This window comes from Peromyscus leucopus, chromosome X, assembly GCF_004664715.2.
Source record: "Peromyscus leucopus breed LL Stock chromosome X, UCI_PerLeu_2.1, whole genome shotgun sequence".
Taxonomy (NCBI): domain Eukaryota; kingdom Metazoa; phylum Chordata; class Mammalia; order Rodentia; family Cricetidae; genus Peromyscus; species Peromyscus leucopus.
Window position 1 is genome coordinate 131,167,766 of NC_051083.1, and position 23,931 is coordinate 131,191,696.

Below are 23,931 nucleotides of genomic sequence, written 5' to 3' on the forward strand. Positions count from 1 at the left end.
GTGCTGAGTTTGACAATCCCGAGATTCCTATGGAGAAGGGTGGATGATTAAGTGTAGTAGCATCACATGCTCCTTATATATTAAACTGTATAGTTAATTCTCTAGACCAGTGGTTCTCAGCCTTTCTAAGGCTGAGACACTTTAATACAATTCCCCATGTTGTGGTGAACCTCATCTATAAAATTATTTTTGTTGCTACTTCATAACTGTAATTTTGCTACTGTTATGAGTAATAATATCTGATATACAGGATGGTCTTAGGTGACCCCTGTGAAAGAATTATTTAACACCCACAAAGGTGTTGGGAGCCTACAGGTTGAGAAGCACTTCTCCAGACCCTTATTTTGTAGATGACAATTATAGTACTTGCAAGTGAACCAGCTAACTAGGCACTGGAGTTTATTATGTATTCAAAACCCCCAACTTCACTATTATATTGATACACACAGTTAACCCCTGTTTTTAATCATGGCTATTTGTATGTCAATTACCTAATTAAGTTTTAATATGGTATTATTACTATACAGAAGGAAACACATACATTATATATGTTATAATATATGATATATGTAAATCATCTGCTAGCCGTGTTATGTAAATTTATATAACTATGTAATGAAAATTCACTTTAAGATTTCAGATTTGTCCCCTAATTTTGAAATATTTTGTTTATTTGTTTATTTGAAAGAGAATTTCACTATGTAGCTATCTATGGCTGGCCTGGAATTCACTGTACAAGTCAAATGCCTCAAATTCACAGTGTTCTATTGCTGTGAAGAAACACCAAAACCAAAGAAACCCTATTTATTTATTTATTTCCTTATTTATTTATTTGCTTATTTATTTATTTATTTGCTTATTTATTTATTTAATGTGTCTTTTATATCATGTGTTTTGATCTCATTCATTTCCCCATCCCTTTGCATCTGCCCTCTGCCCCTGTACAACCCCCAAATAAAACGAAATTTAAGAGAACAAAGGAAAAAAGATAAAATAAAAGAAAAATTTAAAAGGGGGAAACTTTAATTCTAATACCCTATTGATGCTGACTGCCCTGTGTTGTTGAGATCCTGAAGCTTTGGATATGCAGGTCAGGTTTCTTCATGTGCTCTAGCAGATCATAGATGGGGTGGATAATAGGGTAGGCCAAGTCATATCCTTGGGTCTGGGTCTGGACAGCCGTAGGTTGGTCCGACAGATGTGAAATAGGTGCAAATCTTCCATGCTTTCAACTTGGGGGCTGGCTCACCAGCACCTGCACTAACAGGATTGGCTCTATTATGCTGCCCTGGCAAGGTACAGGGCCTACTCTTCCAAGTGTTGCAGCTCTGGGAGTCAGGGAGAGCTCTTCCATTCTTATGACCACAGTTTCAGCTCTCCCACCTGCTCCAGATGTTGATGCACATGAGGAAGGGAGTGGCAATTCAGCCTCTGGCCCATTAGCTGCCATATCAACAGCAGATGGGTTAATTGGAGACAGCTCTCCCATGGTCACAATTTTGGGGCTGGCTCACCTACACCTGCACTAACAGGATTGGCTCTATTGTGCTGTCATAGCAGGGTCTGCTTTCCCAAGTGTTGCAATTGGTGTGGGTCAGGGAGAGAGCTCTACTTTACAGCTACTTATATGATCCACGAACAGGGCCCAAGCTCTCTCTACTGACCTGCTCGCCCAGGTGGTTGTACTCTGGACAAGAGGAGAGGGAGGAGAGCATCTCTCCACTGTCCATGCCACCACCAGACATATGAGTAATGGGGACAGCTCTCCCATGCTCACACTTTCAGAACTGGCTCACCCACACCTGTGCTCACAGGGTTGGTTCTTTTGTGCTACCCTGGCAAGGTGCAGAGCCTGCTCCCCTGAGTGTTGCAGCTGGTGGGGGTCAGAGATAGTTCCCCCACACTTTAAAAAAAATGTTTTTCTTTTCGTTTTATTAAGAGATTTTCTATTCGTTTTACATATCAACCACGGATTCCCCTGTCCTCCCTGCTCCCACCCTAGCCTTTCCCCCAATGAGCCCCCCATTCCCACTTCCTTCAAGGCAAGTTCTCCCCTGGGGAGTCAGCAGAGCCTGGTACATTCAGTTGAGGCAGGTACAATCCCCTCTTCCCTTCCCAAGGCTGAGCAAAGTATCTCAGCATAGGCACTAGGTTCCAAAAAGCTGGCTCATGTACTAAGGACAGGTCCTGGTCTCACTGCCTGGGGGCCTCCTAAACAGTTCAAGCTAAAAAACTGTCTCACTTATCCAGAGGGCCTAGTCCTGTTCCATGGGGGTTCCTCAGCTATTGGATCACTGTTCATGTGTTTCCACTAGTCTGGCTAGTTGTCTCTGTACTTTTTCCAATCATGGTCTCCATATCTCTTGTTCATATAATCCTTCCTCTCTCTCATCGATTGGGCTGTTTTTATTACTGTAACTCTATAGTAGAGCTTGAAGTCAGGGATTGTGATGCCTCCAGAGGTTGTTTTATTGTACAGGATTCTTTTGGCTATCCTGGGTTTTTGTTTTTCCCTATGAAGTTGAGTATTGTTCTTTCCAAGTCTGTAAAGAATTGTGTTGGGATTTTGATGGGGATTTCATTGAATCTGTAGATTGCTTTTGGTAAGATTGCCATTTTTACTATGTTAATCCTACCTATCCATGAGCATGGGAGATATTTCCATTTTTTGATATCTTCTTCAATTTCTTTCTTCAGGGACTTAAAGTTCTTGTCATACAGGTCCTTTGCTTGCTTAGAATTACCCCAAGGTATTTTATACATTGTGGCTATTGTAAAGGTCAATGTTTCCCTGATTTCTTTCTGATCCCATTTGTCATTTGTATATAGGAGGGCTACTAATTTTTATGAGTTAATCTTATATCCTGTCACAGTACTGAAGGTGTTTAACAGCTGTAAGAGTTCCTTGGTAGAATTTTTGGGGTCACTAATGTATACTATCATTTCGTCTGCAAATAGTGAAAGTTGGACTTCTTCCTTTCCAATTTGTATCCCCTAGATCTCCTTTTGTTGTCTTATTACTCTAGCTAGAACTTCAAGTACTATATTGAATAAATATGGGGAGAGTGGACAGCCTTGTCTTGTTCCTGATTTTAGTGGAATCGCTTTGATTTTTCTCTCCATTTACTTTGATGTTGGCTGTTGACTTGCAGTAAATTGCCTTTATTAAGTTTAGGTATGTTCCCTATATTCCTAATCTCTCCAGGACCTTTATCATGAAGGGGTGTTGGATTTTATCAAAGGCCTTTTCAGCATGTAATGAAATGATCATGTGTTTTTTTTTTTCTTCCAGTTTTTTATATGGTATATTACATTGACAGACTTTCGTACATTGAAACAACCTTGCATCTCTGGGATGAATCTTACTTGATCATGGTGGATAGTTGCTTGATCTGTTCTGGGAGTCTGTTTGCCAATATTTTATTGAGTACTTTTGCATCAATATTCATGAGGGAGATTTGTCTGTAACTCTCTTAGTTGCATCTTTGTTTGGCTTGGGAATCAGAGTAATTGTAAGCTCATAGAAGGACTTTGGTAATGTTCCTTCTGTTTCTATTGTGTGGAACAATTTAAAGAATATTGGTATTAACTCTTCTTTGAAGATCTGGTAGATTTCTCTGCTGAAACCATCTGGTCCTGGGATTTTTCTGGTTGGGAGACTTTTAATGACTGTTTCTTTTTCCTTTGGGGTTATTGGCCTATTTAAATAGTTCATCTGGTCTTGATTTAATTTTGGTATGTGATACCAACCCAGGAAATTGTTCATTTCTTTTAGATTTTCCAATTTTGTCGAGTACAGGTTTTAGAAGTATGATCTGATGATCTTCTGGATTTAGTTGTTATGTCTCCCTTTTCATTCTGATTTGCTACTTGGGATGCTCTCTCTCTGCCTTTTGGTTAGTCTGGATAAGGGCTTGTCTATCTTGTTGATTTTCTCAAAGAACCAACTCTTTGTTTCATTGATTCTTTGTATTGTTCACTTTGTTTCTATTTTTTTGATTTCAGCTCTCAATTTGATTATTTCCTGGTGTCTATTCCTCCTGGGTGACTTTGCTTCTTCTTCTTCTAGAGGTTTCAGGTGTGCTGTTAAGTCACTAGTGTGAGATTTCTCCAACTTCTTTATGTGGGCATTTAGTGCTATGAATTTTCCTCTTAGCACTGCTTTCATAGCCTCCCATATGTTTGGGTATGTGGTATTTTCATTGATCTCTAGGAAGTTTTTAATTTCTTCCTTTATTTCTTCCTTGACCCACTAGTGATTCAACTGAGCATTAGTCAATTTCCATGAGATTATAGGCTTTCTGTAATTTTTGTTGTTGTTGAAATCTAACTTTAAACCATGGTGGTCTGATAGAATACAGAGGTTATTCCAATTTTTTGTATCTGTTGAGATTTGCTTTGTGACAGAGTATGTGGCTGATTTTAGAGAAGATTCCATGGGGTGCTGAGAAGAAGGTATATTTTTTTTTTGTTAAGGTGGAATGTTCTGAGGATATTGATTAAGTCCATTTGAGTCATAACATCAGTTAAGTCCCTTATTTCTCTGTTAAGTTTTGATTTGGCAGATCTGTTTTATATCAAGTTCATTTAATGCTTTTGTCACATGTCTCTTTCATTGATTGTCATTTGTTTGTTGTTTCAGCTAGGCCCCTTCTTTTCTAAATATTTTTCCCAAATGGCTTCTAGTCAATTGTGAAACAAAAATCATAATAAAAAATCAAAACAAGAACAGACAAAGAAAAAGTAATGAAAGTATTTAAATAATTTAATATTTGTATGTGTCCACCTCCACATAAGATGGCTTAATGTCCTTAAACTTACCCATAATAATTAAGATAGGGTAAAGGCTTTGGGAAGATTTCCAGTTTAGCTAAAGATCCATGCTTTAATCATTTGTTTCCTTTGTATTATGAGGAATATGTGCATTCATGGCCCCAAGTGTTTGACAACATGATATAACCTTAATTCAGCAATTCTCTGTATAGTAGACTGGTTTTGCAGAGTGTGAAATTACATCTAATAACCAAAAAAGGATGAGGGACAATAATTCTATATACTTTCATGGCCACAGGTAGAACTTTTAATGAGCAAATTTCTGGTGTGTTTCTTATTTTTAAAGTTAGTACAGATAAAGTAAAGGATTCTGTTTTCTATGTAGCACTGAGTTAGGTAGGATTGACTTGCATTTTTTTTATTCCTAGGAATAACAAGGGAGATCTAAATTTCTTGATGACTAATTACTTTTTCTCTGTTTTTTTTTTTTTTTTTCTTTTTCATATCAGTCACTATGAACAGGATCGAAGTGCACTTAAAAAAAGGGAATGGGAACGAAGAAATCAAGAAGTTCAACAAGAAGATGATCTCTTTTCTTCAGGCTTTGATCTTTTTGGGGAGCCCTACAAGGTAGCTCAATATGTATGTAATTTATGTTTTTGGATAATACTCTTTTCTATAGTCTTGAACTTGCTTATTAATACTAACTTTATTTTCAAGCACCAAAGCTATTTTACAAGATATATGTATTTCCGCATTGGGGCAATTGAAACTTTCAAGGGATGTCTGCCAGAATAACACTTACTTTCTCTGGCTTGTGAGACTTTCTGTCTTCAAAGAGCCCCTCACAGCCCAACCATTGTTATACCAAAATTCTCCTTCCATGCTTCCCAGTGTGTTTAGCCAGGCAAACCATGAAGACTTCGTTAGAGCAACAATGGGCAGGACTACTTATCTTCCAAATCAGTGCCATCTACTGCAAGACTGATGCTTTTTCCCCCATTTTAGTTTAATGATAGCTGCAGGTAGTTTTAATAGTCTTTTAAAAAATTTGTGTATTCTTGTCAAAGGAAAATAAACCAATCTTATTTCCTGTGTCTAATAAGCATAAGCTGGGAGATTGTTCAACCAGAGGATAGAGGGAAACAAGGTTGATTTTTCCAGTGTCATTCAGTCTCCTACGCATCTCTGTGAATGATCAAACAGCTATGACTACAAGTATTGAGTTTATGATGACTCTTTCTGATGTTTCTTTTGGTAGTGGAGACTAGGGTTAACTGGAAAGATATTGGAAGGGGAGATTTTTATTGTATAATTGGCAGATGGTTGGGTTTTATTAAAATGTATTAGTAGTATAATTTTTAATGAAACTGAACCAATAAAAGAGATAAATGAATGAAAATTAAAGAGGTGATTTAAGAAGGGCATCAGTTAATGGACAGTGGCTTCTGAAAAAAGGAAAGTTCTCAATGAATGCAGAAGAGGTCCAGATTCTACTTCGGTGTAGAGAGTGGGGGGTTTGCATTGGTGTCTAATAAGGCAAGATTTCAGCTACTTTGTTTAAAAAAAAGAAAGGAGTTCTTGATTTACACACCTGGGTGCCTTTCAAGCTTTGTAATACTGACAGACTAAACTACTAATTTTCAAATGATCAGCAATTCACATGTGCACACGTACACACACACACACACACACACACACACACACACACATACACACACCAAAAACTTTTTTACAACTTCAGTTGATCCAATTTATGTACTATGTTTAAATGTGTATATTCAGATATATGGTTGATTTAACTGACATATTTTGAATGTCCAGTGTATACTAATCACTGCTTTAGACAAGTGTACAAAGAGAAACAAAATATTTCTAGTCTAGTGACATTAGTGTGTCATGAATGAGTGATGGCATAGGTAATAGGAATGGACAGAGGAAGTTTAAGGAGCTATTGTATTTGATAAAAGAAACTCATGATAGGTTGTATTGAAGATAAAGTGTGAAAGTTGAAATGATAAGGTTGAGTTTCTAACTAAATGTAATATGGGTTAAGAAGAATTGAGTTTCTGGTTTGTCTTGTTCTTACCTGAGGAGATGGTGGTTATCATTATTAAGTAGTTTAGGAGGAAAGCTATGTTGCTGCTTATAGTGAAAAGAAATTAGTTTTGACCATGCTGCTTTTGACATGTAGTGGGATAACAAGGAAAAGCCATTGGATACCCAAGTCTGGAGCTCATGGGAGAAGTCAAGGGAGAGATTTGTGGGGCACATTGAAGCTTTGAGAAAGATACTGTCACCATTACAAAGTGTGATGGTAGGGTAAGAAGGGAAAATATGAGACTTCTAGGAAATGTGGTGATATTGTGTTGCCCAAAATATTGTGTACCCTAATAAACTTATCTGGGGTCAGAGAACAGAACAGCAGCTAGATAGACATAGAGGCCAGAAAATGGTGGCACTCACACCTTTAATCTTAATATTCCATCTGGATCTATGTGAGTTCAATGTCACACTAGAAATAGCCAGGCATGGTGATACATGCCTTTAATCCCAGGAAGTGATGCAAGGAAGCAGAAAGGTATATAAGGCATGAAAACCAGGAACTAGGGTCAGTTAAGCTTTTAGGGTTTTGAGCAGCAGTTCAGCTGAGATCCATTCAGATGAGGACTCAGAAGCTTCCAGTCTGAGGAAACAGGATCAGCTGAGAAGTTGGCAAGGTGAGGTGGCTGTGGCTTGTTCTGCTTCTCTGATCTTCCAGCATTCACCCAAATAACTGGCACTGGGTTTGTTTTTATTAGTAAGACCTTCTAACAAATTTTGCTACAAGGAAATGGCAACAATTAAGGGCTAAAATGTGGTAAAAGCAGAGTATTGGATAGAACTGAAAGTAAGTGATCAGATAAGTAGAACGCTAGGGGAAATTAACATTTAACGAGAACCAAGGCAATGAAAGATTCCCTGAAGAATGGATTTGCTACTAATTTTTCTACAGGAAACCAGGAAATGTAAGGAGCATAAATTCATTGTTGAACCTTACAGTTAAGGTATAATTTATGACCTTAGGAAAGTTGTGGGCAATCAGTTCCTAGGATTTGGAGAATGGACAGGAAATGGTTAAATAGAGAAAGAGGTAATCAATGTGGACTTTGTCTTGCATGGAGAAATAAAGAAATAAAAACAATTATATAGAGAGGTTTGTTTTCTTTTTACTGTATGTGAGTGCTTGCCTACAGGTGTGTAATACATGTGTGCTGAGGCCAAAAGAGGGTTTTGAATCGCCTGAAACTGTACATATGTGTGGTTATATGTCATCATTCATGTGCTGGGAACTGAACCCAGATCCTCTGAAAGTGCAACAAGTGCTCTTAACCATTGAGCCATCTTTCCAGCCCTATAGGAGTTTTTCTTTACATGAAATAAACATGAATGTGTTTAGAGATTACTGGGGAGAGGTGGAAGGTTGAGGGGTTGGTAATGAAGAATATAGCAAGGTCCCAAAGGAGATTAAACCAAATATAAGATTAAAAAACCTAAATAATCACAAGCTAGAAGAAGAAGAATAGAAGCAGAACTTTAGAATGACAACAAAGCTGCAGAGTAAAATGGAGATGGGAGAAATAACAGGAAGAAATCATAGCCTCCATTTTGGGGACAAAATCAAAGATGACAGGTATTTTGGGATGAAAGAGAAACTAATCAAATGAGCTTTAAATCTTTGGATGGAATTTTAAAAAAGGAACCCTTCTTGGTGGTAGATATATTTATAGCTCAATATCCATCCAATTCTTAACATTGTTATAATGTGAAGAACCCTTGGTTTATTATTTCTACATAATTTTAAGTCATAATGAATTAGTAACCTTGTACCTTCATGGTAATTGTTAATTAATGAGGTGTATTAAATAGAGTGCCAATTTTTTGATGGAAGCAGTGTGTTTTTGCAAAGTCATTGAGAAAACTTCTGAACATTGTCAAAGGTATTCAGCATCATCTTTTTATATAGTATAATACATCATGTAGGGACAGATATGGGAGCATTTAGTCACACATGGAAATGTTTAGTCAGACTCAGGGTGGTTGCATAGTTAGCCACTTATTGCCCTTGCCCTTGCTGAACAGGCTTTTTTCTTGAGCCATAATTATTAAGGGAAATAATTGTAGTATAGAAACAGGTTTATGATGTGGTAATTTTATTTATTCTTAAATTGGTAAGCAATTGTCATGTGGTGCTGTGCCCATGTTTAGGTTTCACTGACACATCAATGAGGAATATTTCCCTTTTTACCATCATATCACAACACTAGAACTGGTGCATGCCTGAAAAAGTTCCCTAGACCAAGACTAATGATGGGCATGCTGTCCTTGGAGTATCCAAATATGCAATGGCAGGCCTCAAGTTGGTTCACAAATCATTGGTAAAATTGTAGACACACCAAGACTCTTCCTTATCAAAGGGAATGCTTATCAAACTGAAAATCAAACTTTGGGGTGGTAGGCCTGGACTTACATAAATCTTGCTACACCAAACTTAAATAATGACCTCATATCTTGTCCCATACTATCAGTGCTTCATCAACTAGCAATACAAAGTACATTTCATTGCACCTGCAGCTTTTTCTTGACATAAATACTCTTTCATGTTCCTTACTGACTTATTTCTCTTCTTTGCTTTAACTGTACCATATTCACAATGAAAAAGAATATTGACTTCCTTCAGATTTGGTTGTGGGTGGGAACCTTCTTCTTAGGGATTTGTTTTAGTTTGCAACTTTGAAACTCAAATTTGTGTTATAGTATTGAGAAGAATGTTTTGAAAGGGGCCTGAGAAATATGAAGCCCTCCTTTGGCACGTCGGTGTCAGTATAGAAATACTGGTGAGGAAATTGTATGTCCTTACTATGGACTAGAGCTTTATATCTGTGTTCATTTAATCCTTAAAATAAATGCCATATGTAGATGTAATTCTAAATGGTCTTATTAAATAAGAAACACAGAGCCAAATAAAGAGATAAAAGCCCAGAGATCGAGCAGTAGCCAAGAGGTAAGATCACCTTATCTTACCACTCGCTGCAATCCTTCCCCTCAGAGAAAGAGAGAGAGAGAGACCTTTTTCCTGTATCCTATCTTTTTATTGCCTTTCTGTTCTGCCATCTCATTGGCTATAAACCCAACCACATGACTTCCTCGTCACTGCCTGTCTATACAGACCTCCAGGTCTCTATGGTTGTTACTAACATTAAAGGTTCGAGCCACTGTTTGGCTATGTCCTTGAACACAGAGAGACTCTGCCTGACATGTGATTGGATTAAGGGCATGTGCTATCACTACCAGACTTCTGCTTAATGACTTGTTCTTAGCCGTGATCCCCAGGCAACTTTATTAACATTCAAATAAAATCACATTTCAGCACAAATGAAATATCACCATATTTCCCCTTTTAATTCTAATAAAAAGAAAAAAAAGGAAAAAGTTATACCTAATATAAGAAAAACTAAATACAATAAGTACAATAATTATATACATTATATACAAGCAACGAATACCTAAACAATGTCTAGTCCATTTGCATTTGACAAATTCAAAGAAAATAATTCCATTATCTATCCTCTTCAGGAGGTCCAAAATGTACCTGATTCACTTTCTATCCTCTCTTATATTACTAACAGAACTCTCTTATAATGTCTTTCAAATTTATACACTTATACCTCTTTAGTGAGTTTCTTTTCTGAAATTTTTAACAAGGAAAACTATATCTAATCTTTAACTATAACTTTAACTCACTCTCAAATAACTATAACTTTAACTATCTAATCTTCAACTCCCTCAGAGACCTAAGAAGGAAATAATACTATCTAACAAAATAAAAACAGGAAGTGCACACAAGCAGCTTCCAAAAAAGTTGTGAGTTGACAGAAACATCCAGCTGCCTGGTAACTCAAGGTTTCTCTGAAGGAAGAGAAGAGCAGCCAGCCAGTGCTCTTAACTACTGAGTTATCTCTCCAGCCCTTTTCTGGACATTTTATATCATTTTTACTTTTTTTTTTTGGTATTTTCATCTAATTGGTCTTTTACTTGTTTATTTTGTTTTTTGATTTTTGAGGGTTTTTTTGTGTGTTTCTTGTTTTTTTATTTGCTTTTATTTTTGAAAGAGAGAGAACATAAAATTGAGTGGATAAAGAGGTAGGTGGTCTAGAAATAATTGGGTTAAGAGAAAATGATCAAATTATTATGTGAAATTTTTCATTAAAATAGAAATAATACCTAGGCAGTGATGGTGCATGACTTTAACACCAGCATGTTGGAGGCAGAGGAAAGTGGATCTCCGAGTTTGAGGCCAGCCTGTTCTACAAAGTGAGTTCCAGGACAGCCAGTCACTATAAGGAGAAACTTCATCTGAAAAAGCCAATAATAATAATAATAATAATAATAATAATAATAATAATAATAACAAAGTAAAGTTAAATAAATTAAAAATAAAAACCCAGAGGAAACTATGAGCCAAAAGAAGGAGTTTATTCCACATAGTCACCTAATAGGAAAGCTTATCAATTCATTTGACTAATCAGAAGGCAAAGAACTTCCTACCACAGACAGAAAATCATACTGAACTGGATACAAGCCTCGAGCCACAATGCATGAAAATAAGAAGCTGCAAAGGAGCCACCTAACTACTTAGAGTTAAAATTCTTCAAAAAACATGGGTTCATTGTGTACCCCTGTGGTTGATATATTGTGCACCTCAATAAACTTATCTGGGGGTCAGAGAACAGAACAGCCATAATATTAAACATAGAGGTTAGGCAGTGGTAGCACAAGCCTTTAATCCAAGCATTCCAGAGGCAGAGTTCCATCTGGATCTCTGTGAGTTCAAAGCCACACTGGAAACAGCCAGGCATGGTGACTCACGCCTTTAATTCCAGAGAGTGAGCCTTTAATCCCAGGGAGTGATGGCAGAAAGCAGAAAGGTATATAAGGTGTGAGGACCCAGGAACTAGAGCCTGGATAAGCTTTTAGGCTTTTAGCAGCAGTTTAGCTGTGATCCATTTGGATAAGGACGCAGAGGCTTCCAGTCTGCGGAAACAGAATAAGCTGAGGAACTGGCAAGATGAGGTGGCTGTGGCTTGTTCTGCTTCTCTGGTCTTCCAGTGTTCACTCCAATACCTGGCTCTGGGTTTGTTCTTATTAATAAGACCATTTAAGACTCATGCTACATCTGGCACCCAGCATTTGTGGTACAAATTCTTGAAAAACAGTTGGGTCTAAGTGGCTGTGGGACTGGTGGGTGAGAGAGATTTGTCCTGACTGTGGGCCAGGCAGGACTAAAGAAATCTCCGGCTACAGGTTCCATCTCATAGAGTGAGCCTTAAGTCCACTTCCCATAACATTTGTGCCATTATTCCTCCTTTTTGAAACAGATCATATTATTATTACTATAATTGCTTTTACTACTACTATTTTATAGATTCTAATGGCTCAATAAAAGTGAGGAAACTGGGATACAGAAATGTTTAAGTGATTTACACAAGAATGTTTGTTTTAAATGAGGTAAAGACTGATGGAGGCTTACTTGAATGATTGTTGTGAGGATAAAAGAAATAGCTTGAAACACTGCCTTAAAATCTGGAAAGTACTATAAAGTTCAAGTTTTTGTCATTATTACAAGTAAAGAAAGGAATAGCAACTCATGGCCCAGAGAGATTAACTGTGAAAATATCAGAATTAGGAAAAAAGGAAATTATTAAATCACACACTTAGCAATACTAAAATAAAGTAGAAGAAAAATTAACTTTAAAACGAATTATTTTACTTATTTTATTAAAAGGAAATAGTATAGCACAATAGCATCTTAGCACATTAGTCTGGCAATGAAATTATACTACTGATTTGCAGATAACATTAGAAGCAAACTGAAGGAACTTTGCATTTCCTAAAGTAACGAGAAGCAAAAAGCTTCAATGAAGGAGTGCTGTTAGTTATGAGCCACAAACCAAACGTGTAATTTAAGCTTGAAAATACTTGGAAAATGCATTTCCTTGATGATAGAGAAATTGTGATTACTTAGGAAATAATGGTTACAGAGGTTATCTTTAAGGAATCAGCCAATTATTTAGAATGGGAAGTAAAGTATTGGCCACATTGAAAGAAGCCTAAAATTGATTGAAACAGCTAAATATTATCTTTGCAATGTTTAGAATGTTCTATCAAGTCTGCTGAGAATACCTTCCTCAATAGGATTACTAAGACTCTGGATGGCAAAAAAGGGGATATTTAGTGTGCATCAGAAGTTGCTATGGTATATAATGAGAGTATTTTATATAGGAGTTGATAAATGTGTTAGAGGCTCCACTAGGTTTTCTATGTCATATCTACTTTTTGAGAAATTACAAGATTAGTTGACATTTGCCTCTCCAATGCTGAGGAGGCAGAAAATTGACCCTGGCAGCCTGGTCTGAACTATTAAGTATCAGGTGGGTGATGAATGGTAGATTTTTTGAGGGTATATGTCCATGCCTATGTGTGCATAACTTTGACTCATAAGTATTTTTAACTTACCAGTATTTGTCATAAGAATGAACACACTATTTCCTACTTGTATCCACAGCAATCAAAGCATGTGGATCTTCCTTCAATCTTCAACTCAGAAAGCTTAGATAGTAAATGCAACCTTAAATTATCTGCTGCACAGTTCCTGTCATGAGGCCTTCTGAGACAATTGCTCTCTGAGGAAGTTATTCTAAGAGAGATGATGGCCCTCTGTGGTGGTATTGTGTTCTCCAAAATATTGTGTACCCCAATAAATTTATCTGGGGTCAAAGAACAGACAGCCACTAGATACAGAGGCTAGAAAATGGTGGCACTCACACCTTTAATCCTAGCATTCCAGAGGCAGAAATCCATCTGGGATCTCTGTGAGCTCAAGGCCACATTGTAAAGAGCCAGGCATGGTGACGCCTTTAATCCCAGGGAGTGATAGTAGAAGGCAGAAAGATATATAAGGTGTGAGGACCAGGAACTAGAAGCATTTTGGCCTGGTTAAGCATTTGGCTGGTTAAGCTTTTAGCTGGTTAAGCTTCAGGCTTTCGAGCAGCAGTTCAGCTGAGAGCCATTGAAATGAGGACACAGAAGCATCCAGTCTGAGGAAACAAAACCAGCTGAGAAGTTGGCCAGGTGAGGTTAGCTGTAGCTTGTTCTGTCTCTCTGACCATGCAGCATTTCACCCCAATACCTGGCTCAGTTTTGTTTTATTAATAAAGACTCTTTAAGATTCATGCTACAGTCCTCCATTCCTGTAGGTTATTACTGCTTTACCTCTATGCTCTATGTGTATAGGAAAGCTACAGACTCTTGTAGCTAGAGTTTTTCTGCCTGGCCCACAGTCAGGACAAATCTCTCTCACCCGCCAGTCCCACAGCCACTCAGACCCAACCAAGTAAACACAGAGACTTACATTGCTTACAAACTGTATGGCCATGGCAGGCTTCTTGCTAACTGTTCTTATAGCTTAAATTAATCCATTCCCACAAATCTATACCCTGCCACCTGGCTCGTGGCTTGCTGCTTGTCAGGGTGGCGGCTGGCTCTGTCTCCTTCTGCCTTCCTGTTCCTTTATTTCTCTTCTCTGTTAGTCCCGCCTATACTTCCTGCCTAGCCACGGGCCAATCAGTGTTTTATTTATTGACCAATCAGAGCAATTTGACATACAGACCATCTCCCAGCACAGCCAAGTGCAGACCATCTCAAACACCTGCACTCAGGCTTGTGGTCCTAATCATCCTCTATGCGGACCTGCTGGGTAAAGGCACGAGGAACCCAAGAACGGGCTCCCACAGGACATACAGAACATCTCACAGCAGACTCTGACTATATTAGTATAGCCCCTAATTTGAAATGTAGACTCACTTTCACTGAATTAGACTTTAATATAATGCTCATTGTTTTTAGTCTTCATAACAGAAAAAAAAAATGTATACGAGGAATGCCCAAGTGTCTTCTAGAAAAATCTGTGCTGAGAAATGTTTTCTTAATTTAATTAAATTTCTTATAGGTGAACCAATGAGAGAAATTCTTTTTCACATTTTAACACCAAGCATATGGTTGTCTCACTTAATGGTCTAAGGTGATATTCTACTTATCATAAGATAAAGATAATTCATTAACCTATAGACTTATTTTTACTTAACTGTCATGAACTTCAAAAACTTCAACCTATTGTTCAATCAAGAATAACCAAGTTAACATGCCATTTGTCTTTCTATTTCTGTATCATTTACTTCTAGTTATTACTGATTCTTTCATTTGATAGAGGCAGAGTATGAGATAAAATTATTTTCTATTCAATCCTGCCACAATTTATTTGAGAATTTAATATTATGCTAGACCAGTGATTCTCAACCTGTGGGTTATGATTCCTTTGAACATTGAACACCCCCTTTCACAGGGGTTGCCTAAGACCATCCTACATATCAGATATTTACATTAGGATCCATAAAAGTTGCAAACTTACATTTATGATGTCAATTTCTGATCTTATTCAGAGAATTTTTAATTTTCCATTAATTTTAGAATCATATTGGTCAACACTGGCAAGGTTAGAAATTCTCCTTGTTCAAACTGTGTTTTAAAACTTTAGTCGTAAAAAAAGTGTTAGCAAGCCTTAGAAACTAAGGCACTTGTAATAGGTATATATTAATGAATAGACATTAAGAACTAGGAAAACTTCCTCCTACCAAGAAACAGATATGTGTCTTCTACATACCATCAAAATAACAACAGGCATTTTACTATCTTGCTTGTAAGCAAGTGAGATAGAAGGTATTTGGATCCTTATGATATGAACCCAGTGAGGGGGCAATAACTTCTCAGGGCAAGAGCTATTATTGTGTTGGTATCTGTAGTGGAAAGGGATAAGGTTATAATTTTGTAGAAATCTGATGCCACAAAATCCATTAAACACAATGAGGATATTTCAAATGGGAAATTAAATAGCTTTGTTTCTGCTGATAGAATCAGATCCTTGACAAAATACAGGTATCTTTTTTTTGGAACAGTCATATGACTTGAGATAAATATTTTCCAGGGACCAGAACAGCCATGGAAATGTTTCAGACTTGCATCAAATTCTTGGTGGGACCTTAAGGCAATGAAATTTCTTTGTTTATTATTTAGGAATTGAATAGGCAAACTGACTTTGGCTGCTGTCCAAATGGTTCATTGTGTAACTCAGTTGAAGGAAATTGCTATATGCAAAGAGTTTATTCTTGCCTTTGCGGAAAAGTAATTTCTACCATTAAAATCATAAACCTAGGGAATAAAAATGGTTTCTCTCCATCTATATCTTTTAAATATGCCTTTTAAATGTGCTCCTGAAAACAGGGCAATTATTCTACTGAGAATTATACAGAATGTTAATTGTTTAATCACTACTTCAGTACCAAGGTTGCATATGATGCAATATAAGATGTTCTCAAGGATAAGTCAACTAAAACAGACATACATTTATTCAATATCTAAAGATTTCCATCCCTCACAGAAATCTCCCAGCATATATTTTGCATATTTTGGTAAAATCTTTGAAATTCATATTTCTCTAACTGTCCTAAGTTTTGCAAGTGTCTATGAATTAGCACATGGTATGAATTAAATATTTTCAGATTATTCTAATAATGAGGCCAAGGTTTCTAGTTTGATTTTTTTCTCTCTCTGATTATTCATTTTTGGTATTCTTTCCTGGCTCCTTTTCTTTTCCCAGTCTGTTAAAGTGCATATATACCAGGTGTTTTGCTTAAGCCCAATCTTCTCATTCTGTTTTTTCATTCCCTTGGTGATTCATCCATTTCTAATACTTCAGCCTCTGTGTTCTCCCATCTTCACATACAAAGACTAAAAGAGACCTATATCATAAATGGAGACTAAGACTTGAGGCTTGAATAAGTATACCACCTGTGTAGCCTAGTATACCAGTAAGTGCTGAGGCATGTGAGGTAACTTGCATATTTAACATCTATCTTTTGTGGAGCATGTACCAAGGAGGAGGCGCGTGCTTTCTATTCTTGTATGTAAAGAGCATTCTTACAACTTTTGTGACATAAAGACCACATAATATGGGGCCTTCCCTAACTAATGGCCATTGCTAGATGGGTCCAAGGATAATGGCAGCTCTTTCTCTTTGTAATATATGGGTCCAAAATAGTACAACCTAGGCACAGAGAAGTCTTTTGCTTTTCTGAATTCAGAAACTTGTTTTGATAAACTATATAGATATAAAGTGAATCATAAAAACTAATCTGGAGAATTAACAACTAAATTTTATCAAATTTGTTTCCAAGTAGTCAGCTACCCATCATATTTTCAGTCATGGAAGCTTTGTTTCCTCATTGTAAAAATACACACAAGAGCCTAATTATTTTACATAAACAGTCTGGAATTTTTGTAAGATTAGCATATCCTACAATGGATGGTAGACTTGGGCTGTTGATTGTCCATAGATTTATTTGGTTTCCTCTGTTACTATTACACATTAGGCTAACATTGTTTTGAAAAGATGGCTTTGTATTGATTTATTTAAGCAACAATTTAAATTTTTGAATAAAATTTTCTAACTCTCTGCAAAGACACAGGAGAGCTTAAGTCACTGTTGATGAACAATTGCAGCCTTTCAAAGTAAATGAATATGAATCATCAATGTGTAAGCACAGTTGCCCCCAGAATATGTAGGCAGGCACCAGTAATTTATACAGTGTAGCTTTTCTGGATTGCAAAGCCACTTCAGCGATGGTGCCATATTGTCCTGTCCTTTTGCAAGGCAAAAGATCTTCTTCACAGAAGAACATGCCAGACATTCTATAGGACACAGAATAATGACTGAGAGACTCTAGTCCTATGGGCTAAAAATGGATGCCCTAAAATTATAGAAGAACTTTGGGTGACTGTCCAGGCAGCCAACTGTCTCTGTCATTTCCCGAATTTTGGAAGTTGCTTGCAATGCATTTCCTGTTTACTTAGGTAATATTATATCCTTCTGGGGTTTTTGATGTAGTTTAAGACTAGATAGTTATAATTATAGTTTTTCTTGGTTATAATAAAAGATAAATTAGATATGAAACCTTAAACTCACAAATACAGGATAGGTAGAATATTTTCTTTAATTTTGCCAACTAAGGATAGACTAGATATTGTAACTGTAATTATTGCTTGATAATTGTTCTATTATATGTAATTTTACTTTGTTAAAGTTAAAGTTAAAATCTTCCGTTTTGACTAGACAGAAAAGGGGAAGTGCTGTGGAATGTTCTGTATGCTGTGAATGTGTGTTGCTCTGATTAGTTGATAAATAAAGCTGTTTGACCAATGGTGAGGCAGAATAAGATTTAGAAGGACATTCCAACTAGAGAGAGAGGGAGGAGAAAGACAGAGCAGAGAGACACTACTAGTACCCCACCAGAGGAAGCAAGATGTAAATGTACCAGTAAGCCACAAGCCACTGGCAAAGTATAGATTTACAGAAACGGGTTAATTTAAGATATAAGAACTAGATAACAAGAAGCCTGCCATGGCCACAGTTTAGAAATAATATTACCCTATGTGTGTTTATTTGGGTCCCAGCAGTTGGGGACTGGTGGGTAAGAGAGATTTGTCCTGACTGTCAGCCAGGTGGGACACAGGAAAACGTAGCTACAATTAATGATTAGTTTTCTCCATGTCCTACCCTTAAACATGTTTACTGGGAGATAATTTTAAGGTGATGCCAGTAGTTTTGCAAAGTAAAATACTGATTTTTAGATTGGATGAGATAAACTGTTACAATGTACCTTATGATTAAAACTGTCTTCTTACTGGTGTGGAATTATAAGGAATGCTTGACTTGTATACATTTTCTGACACATTGCAACAATTTATACCATAAAATGCTAAGGCTGTTTGATAAAGAAATCAGTTAAATTATGTTATCCTCACTACAAAACTTCAAAGAAAGCATGGGATTAAACAACATCTAATTGAGCTAGTTTCTGACTAACATGAATCTAATTCCTTTTAATCAGAGAACTGTATTGTAGCTGGAAGTTCTCCTGTGATCCAGCTGTCCAGCAGTTGGGACAAATCTCTCCCACTCATGTCCCCCAAGTAAACACACAGAGGCTTATATTAATTATAACTGCATGGCCATGGCTCAAGATTTTTGTTAACTAGCTCTTATATCTTAAATTAGCCCATAACTATTAATCTATGTATTGCCACGTGTTTCATGGCTTTACCTGTGTGCCATTACTTGCTGCTCCCTGGACGGTGGGCTGGCATCTCCTGACACAGCCTTCATCTTCCCAGAATTATCCTTGTCTGCTTATCCTGCATATACTTTCTGACCGGCTACTGGCCAATCAGCGTTTTATTAAATCAGTCTACAAAAGCATTATTCCACAGCATTTCATCATCCCTACTAATTCCAGCCACCCACTTTTTATTGAAATATATTTTTTTGTCTCACATAATATATCCTGATTATGATTTCCCCTCCCTCTACTCTTCCCAGTTCCTCCCCACCAACTCTCCCATCTGGATCCACCCCTTTTCTTTTTCTCATTAGAAAACAAGCAGACACTTAAGTGTTAATAATAAAATATAAAAAACCAAAAACAAACACATCAGATTAGGCAAAACAAAGAAATGAAAAAGAACCCAAGAAAAGGCACAGAAACAGAGACCCACTCATTTGCACATTCAGGAATCCCATAAAAAACACTAAAACTGAAAGTCATAGTATATACACAAAGGACCAGTAGGGTAAAATAAGAGAACACACACACACACACACACACACACACACACACACACACACATATATATTATATAATTTATAATTAATATAGGAAAGGCTATGACGTGACATCACAAGATGAAGAACCTCCTATGATGTATTTGAATTCATTTTCTGTTGGCCACCTACTGCTGGGCATGCAGCCGACCCTTAAGAGTATTTTTTTCCCAAGCGAGACTCTTTAGAGAAAACTAAATCCTCATTTGTAAGTGGTTATCAATTGGAGATTGCTTCTGGATTAGGGACAGGGGCTTGTGTCTACTTCTTGTCTCAGCTCTAGCAACCCATCTGGTGCAGACCTGTGCAGGCTCTGTACATGCTGCTTTCACATGTGTGTCAATCCCGTTGAATTAGAGGGCTTTGTTTCCTTCATGTCCCCAATTTCTCTGGCTTTTACACTCTTTTAACCTCCTCCTTTTCAGGATTCCCAGAACCCTAAAGGGAGTAATTTGATGAAGATTTTAAAGCTAAGCATTCCAAGGTTTCTCATTCTCTGCATAATGCCTGGCTGTGGTTTCTCTGTATTTGTCATCATCTGCTATGGGAGAAAGTTTCTCTGATGAAGAGTATGACACTAATATATGAATATGAAGAATGTTATTAGGAGTCATTTTATTGATACTTAGTTTTTGGAATAGTAGTATCTAGTTTTATGATAGGGCCCTGAGCTATCTAGTCTCAGGTTGTCACTCAAGCAGTATCAGGTACTGGTTCTTCTCATGAAGTAGACCTTCAGTCAAATTAGATATGGGCTGGTTACTCCAACAAACTTTGTTCCACCACTGTAGCAACATATTTTTCAGGCAGGACACCATTGTAGATCAAAGGGCCTGTGTATGTGTTGCTGTTTAAGCCTCTCCTTTGGTAGCATGGACAATGCCTCCCAATACCAAAGATGCTAGTTCTTAGATTTAAAGGGTAGGCATGACTTCTCTATGTTCAATGGGCTGTGTAGGTCTTTTATTCAGCTATTGGCCTTGCCACCACTTTGTGAAAAGAAACCTACAGTCTTAGAAACAGCCTAGATTGTTTGGGGATTCCAATGGGACCCCCTTGGTCAGTAACTCAGATAAAACCTGATTCTGGTCCTGGAAGCTTCATTTGGTAACATGAAATGTCCGGTGAGTCTCTGTCTCTCCCATTATTTTGGTGATTTTTGTTTAGATATCATATATATTAGGATGCTTCTACTGTATTAGGATTCTATGCTATCCTTCAAATGGCCCTTAGTTTTAGCTCTCTCTTCCCATATTCCCTCCCTCATCCTCCTCTTCCCTACCTCTCTATAATTGATCCTCCCATTCTAGTCCCTCCCTTCACCTGTCCATAACTATCTCTTCTACTTCCCTTTCCAAGAAGATCTATATATCCCTCCCAGTACTTTACTCTATACCTAACCTCTGTGATTGTATGGACTGTAGCTTGTTTAGTCATTGACTTAATAGCTAATATCCACATATAAGTGAATATATATCATATGTGTCTGGGTTACCTCAGTCTGGATGATTTTTTCTAATTCCATCCATTTACCAATGGATTTTATGATTTCATTTTTTTAACCAGTTGAGTAATACTCCATTGTGAAAATGTACCATATTATCTTTATCCATTCTTCTGTTGAGACATCTAGGTTGTTTCAAATTTCTGGTTGAGCAAATATCTCTGTGGTAGGATAAAACTTCTTTTGGTTATATGTCCAAGAGTGGTATAGCTGGATCTTAAGGTAGATTGATTTCTATTTTTCTGAGGAAACATACATTGATTTCTATAATGGCTGTAAAAGTTCGCACTCCTACCAGCAATGGAAGGGTGTTTCCCTTACTCCATATCCTTACCAGAATGAGCTGCCACTTGTTTTTATTATCTTAGCTATTTGCACAGGTAGAAAATGAAATCTCAATGTAGTTTTGATTTTGCATTTGCCCGATGGCTAAGGACATTAAACATTTCTTTTTTTTTTTTTTTCATTTGAGTTTTCTCTTGAAGACCCTGTTTAGATCTGTACCTCATTGTTAAATGAGGTTGTTTTCTTGATATATAGCATTTTTTAGTTCTTTATACATTTTGGTTACTAGCTCTCTATCATATATATATAGTTGGTAAAAAAATCTTTTCTTATTCTGTAGCCTCCCACTTTGTCTGAATGGCAATGCCCTTTGATGTGCAGAAGTTTTTAAGTTTCATGAGGTCACATTTATTTATTGTTGATCTTAGCACTTGTGCTAATGGTGTGCCCTGTTCAGAAATTATCTTCCTGTTCCCATGAATTCAAGGATATTCACCACTTTCTTTTCTATCAGTTTCAGGGTATCTCATTTTATGTTGAGTTCTTTGATCCACTTGGACTTGAGTTTTGTGCAGTTCTAAATATGGATGTGTTTGGATTCTTCTATGTTCAGTTGTCCAGTTTGACCAGCACCGTTTGTTGAAGATGGTGTCTTTTTTCTTGTGTGCATTTCTGGCTTCTTTATTAGAAAAAATCAAGTATCCATAGGTGTATATATTTATGTCTCAGTCTTCAATTCAATTCCATTGATCAGTGTGCCTGTTTTTGTGCCAATACTATGCTGTTTTTGTTACTATAGCTCTGTAGTATAACTTGAAATCAGTTATGGTGATACCTCCAGAAGTTTTGTTTCATTTTGTTATTGCGGTGTGTGTGTTTTTGTGTGTGTGTGTGTGTGTGTGTGTCTGTATATGAAGGTGATAATTGTCCATTGAAGATCTGTGAAGAATTGTATTAGAATCCAAAAACCATTTTAATATTTTTTCTTACATAGCACATAAAACTGAGAAATTATGTGAGATTATTTCAATTTTAAAGAACTCTGTTAGTCTATATAAGACATCTATTTGAAGAATTAATGTTAGAAAACAGACACCTATTCATCTCTCCTCCCACCCCCATCTTTTTGTTATTTTAGACAAACAAAGGGGATGCCCTTGCTAACCGAGTCCAGAACACTCTTGGAAGCTATGATGAAATGAAGGATCTACTAACTAACCATTCCAGTCAGAATCATCTGGTGGGCATCCCAAAGAATTCTGTGCCCCAAACTCCTATCAGCAAAAGTGAAACAAGCTTTTATCCAGAACAAAAGAATCGAATGATCCCATCTCACCAGGAGAATACTCACTCCTCAGCACCAATGCCTCCACCTTCAGTCGTGATACTGAATTCCACACTAATACACAGCAACAGAAAATCGAAACCTGAGTGGCCACGAGATAGTCACAACACTAGCCCTGGACAACTGAGCCAGGCCAGTAGTCAGTCAAACAAGATGCACTCATCCACACCGGAGCCACCTCAAACCCAACTAGAAGACTTCTTTGTCTACCCATCTGAGCAACCCCAAAGTGGTACAGTTGAAAAATCGAATTCATTTGCAAAGGACGATAATAACACCAAGTCTGGAGAAGATGCTTTCAAAGAAATATTTCAGTCTAACTCACCAGAAGAATCTGAATTTACAGTGCAAGCACCTGGGTCTCCCCTAGTTGCCTCATCTTTATTAGCTCCCAGCAGTGGCCTTTCAGTCCCAACCTTCCCACCAGGGCTTTACTGCAAAACAAACATGGGGCAACAAAAGCCAACTGCATATGTAAGGCCCATGGATGGGCAGGACCAGGCAATTGACATCTCTCCAACACTGAAGCCTTCCATTGAATTTGAGAACAACTTTGGAAACCTTTCCTTTGGATCACTGTTGGATGGGAAACCCAGTATAACCAGTTCAAAGACTAAACTGCCAAAATTCACAGTCCTGCAAACAAGTGAAGTAAGTCATTTTTAAGGTTTTATTTTGTGGTTGGTTTTTCTATTCACTGTTTACTACTCCCTAAGCAACTCATTTATCTTATTGCACTGTATGCATGTGTCTCTTCAAGGTAAGTTTGATTCTTGATCTATGGTAATTTGTGACACAAATCAGTAACACTGCAAATACAATTAAGTCTCCATAATTTTTAGTGCCAAAATAGCTGGTTGAGTGAATGAAATAGTGTAGCTATAAAATGATTATAGAAAATTATCTTGTAGTGAACTTATGTACAAAATGAAAGCATCCTCTAGATAAATGCACTATTTTTTTTTTCTTTGAAACAAGAACCCACATAGCCCAGGCTGGCATCAAATTCACAAAGTAAGATAGAATGAGCCAGACCTCCTGATCCTTCCACCTCTACCTCCCAAGTGTTCCAAATACAAACACACACAACTACATTCAGTGCCCAGCTCAACAAGGCATTGAAAACACTTCTTTAGTGTCTTCAGTGTGTTTACAGAGGTATTCTTTGGCAAGGTATTAATATCTTCCATATCACTCAGTCTTCCTTCTATT

General features: G+C 37.1%; 1 protein-coding gene across 4 annotated transcripts in view; it reads left to right on the forward strand.

The window, feature by feature from the left end:
• Nucleotides 1-23,931, forward strand: part of Aff2 (AF4/FMR2 family member 2) — a 638,276-nt gene that overhangs the window by 172,463 nt on the left and 441,882 nt on the right. For 2 of the 4 annotated variants that reach the window (XM_028855771.1, XM_028855773.1), the window contains exons 2-3: nucleotides 5,283-5,415; nucleotides 22,513-23,370. In XM_028855771.1, coding sequence (XP_028711604.1) covers nucleotides 5,283-5,415; nucleotides 22,513-23,370 — 991 coding nt within the window. The remainder of the gene's footprint in view (nucleotides 1-5,282; nucleotides 5,416-22,512; nucleotides 23,371-23,931) is intronic. The other 2 variants (XM_028855772.1, XM_028855774.1) reach the window with 1 other exon arrangement.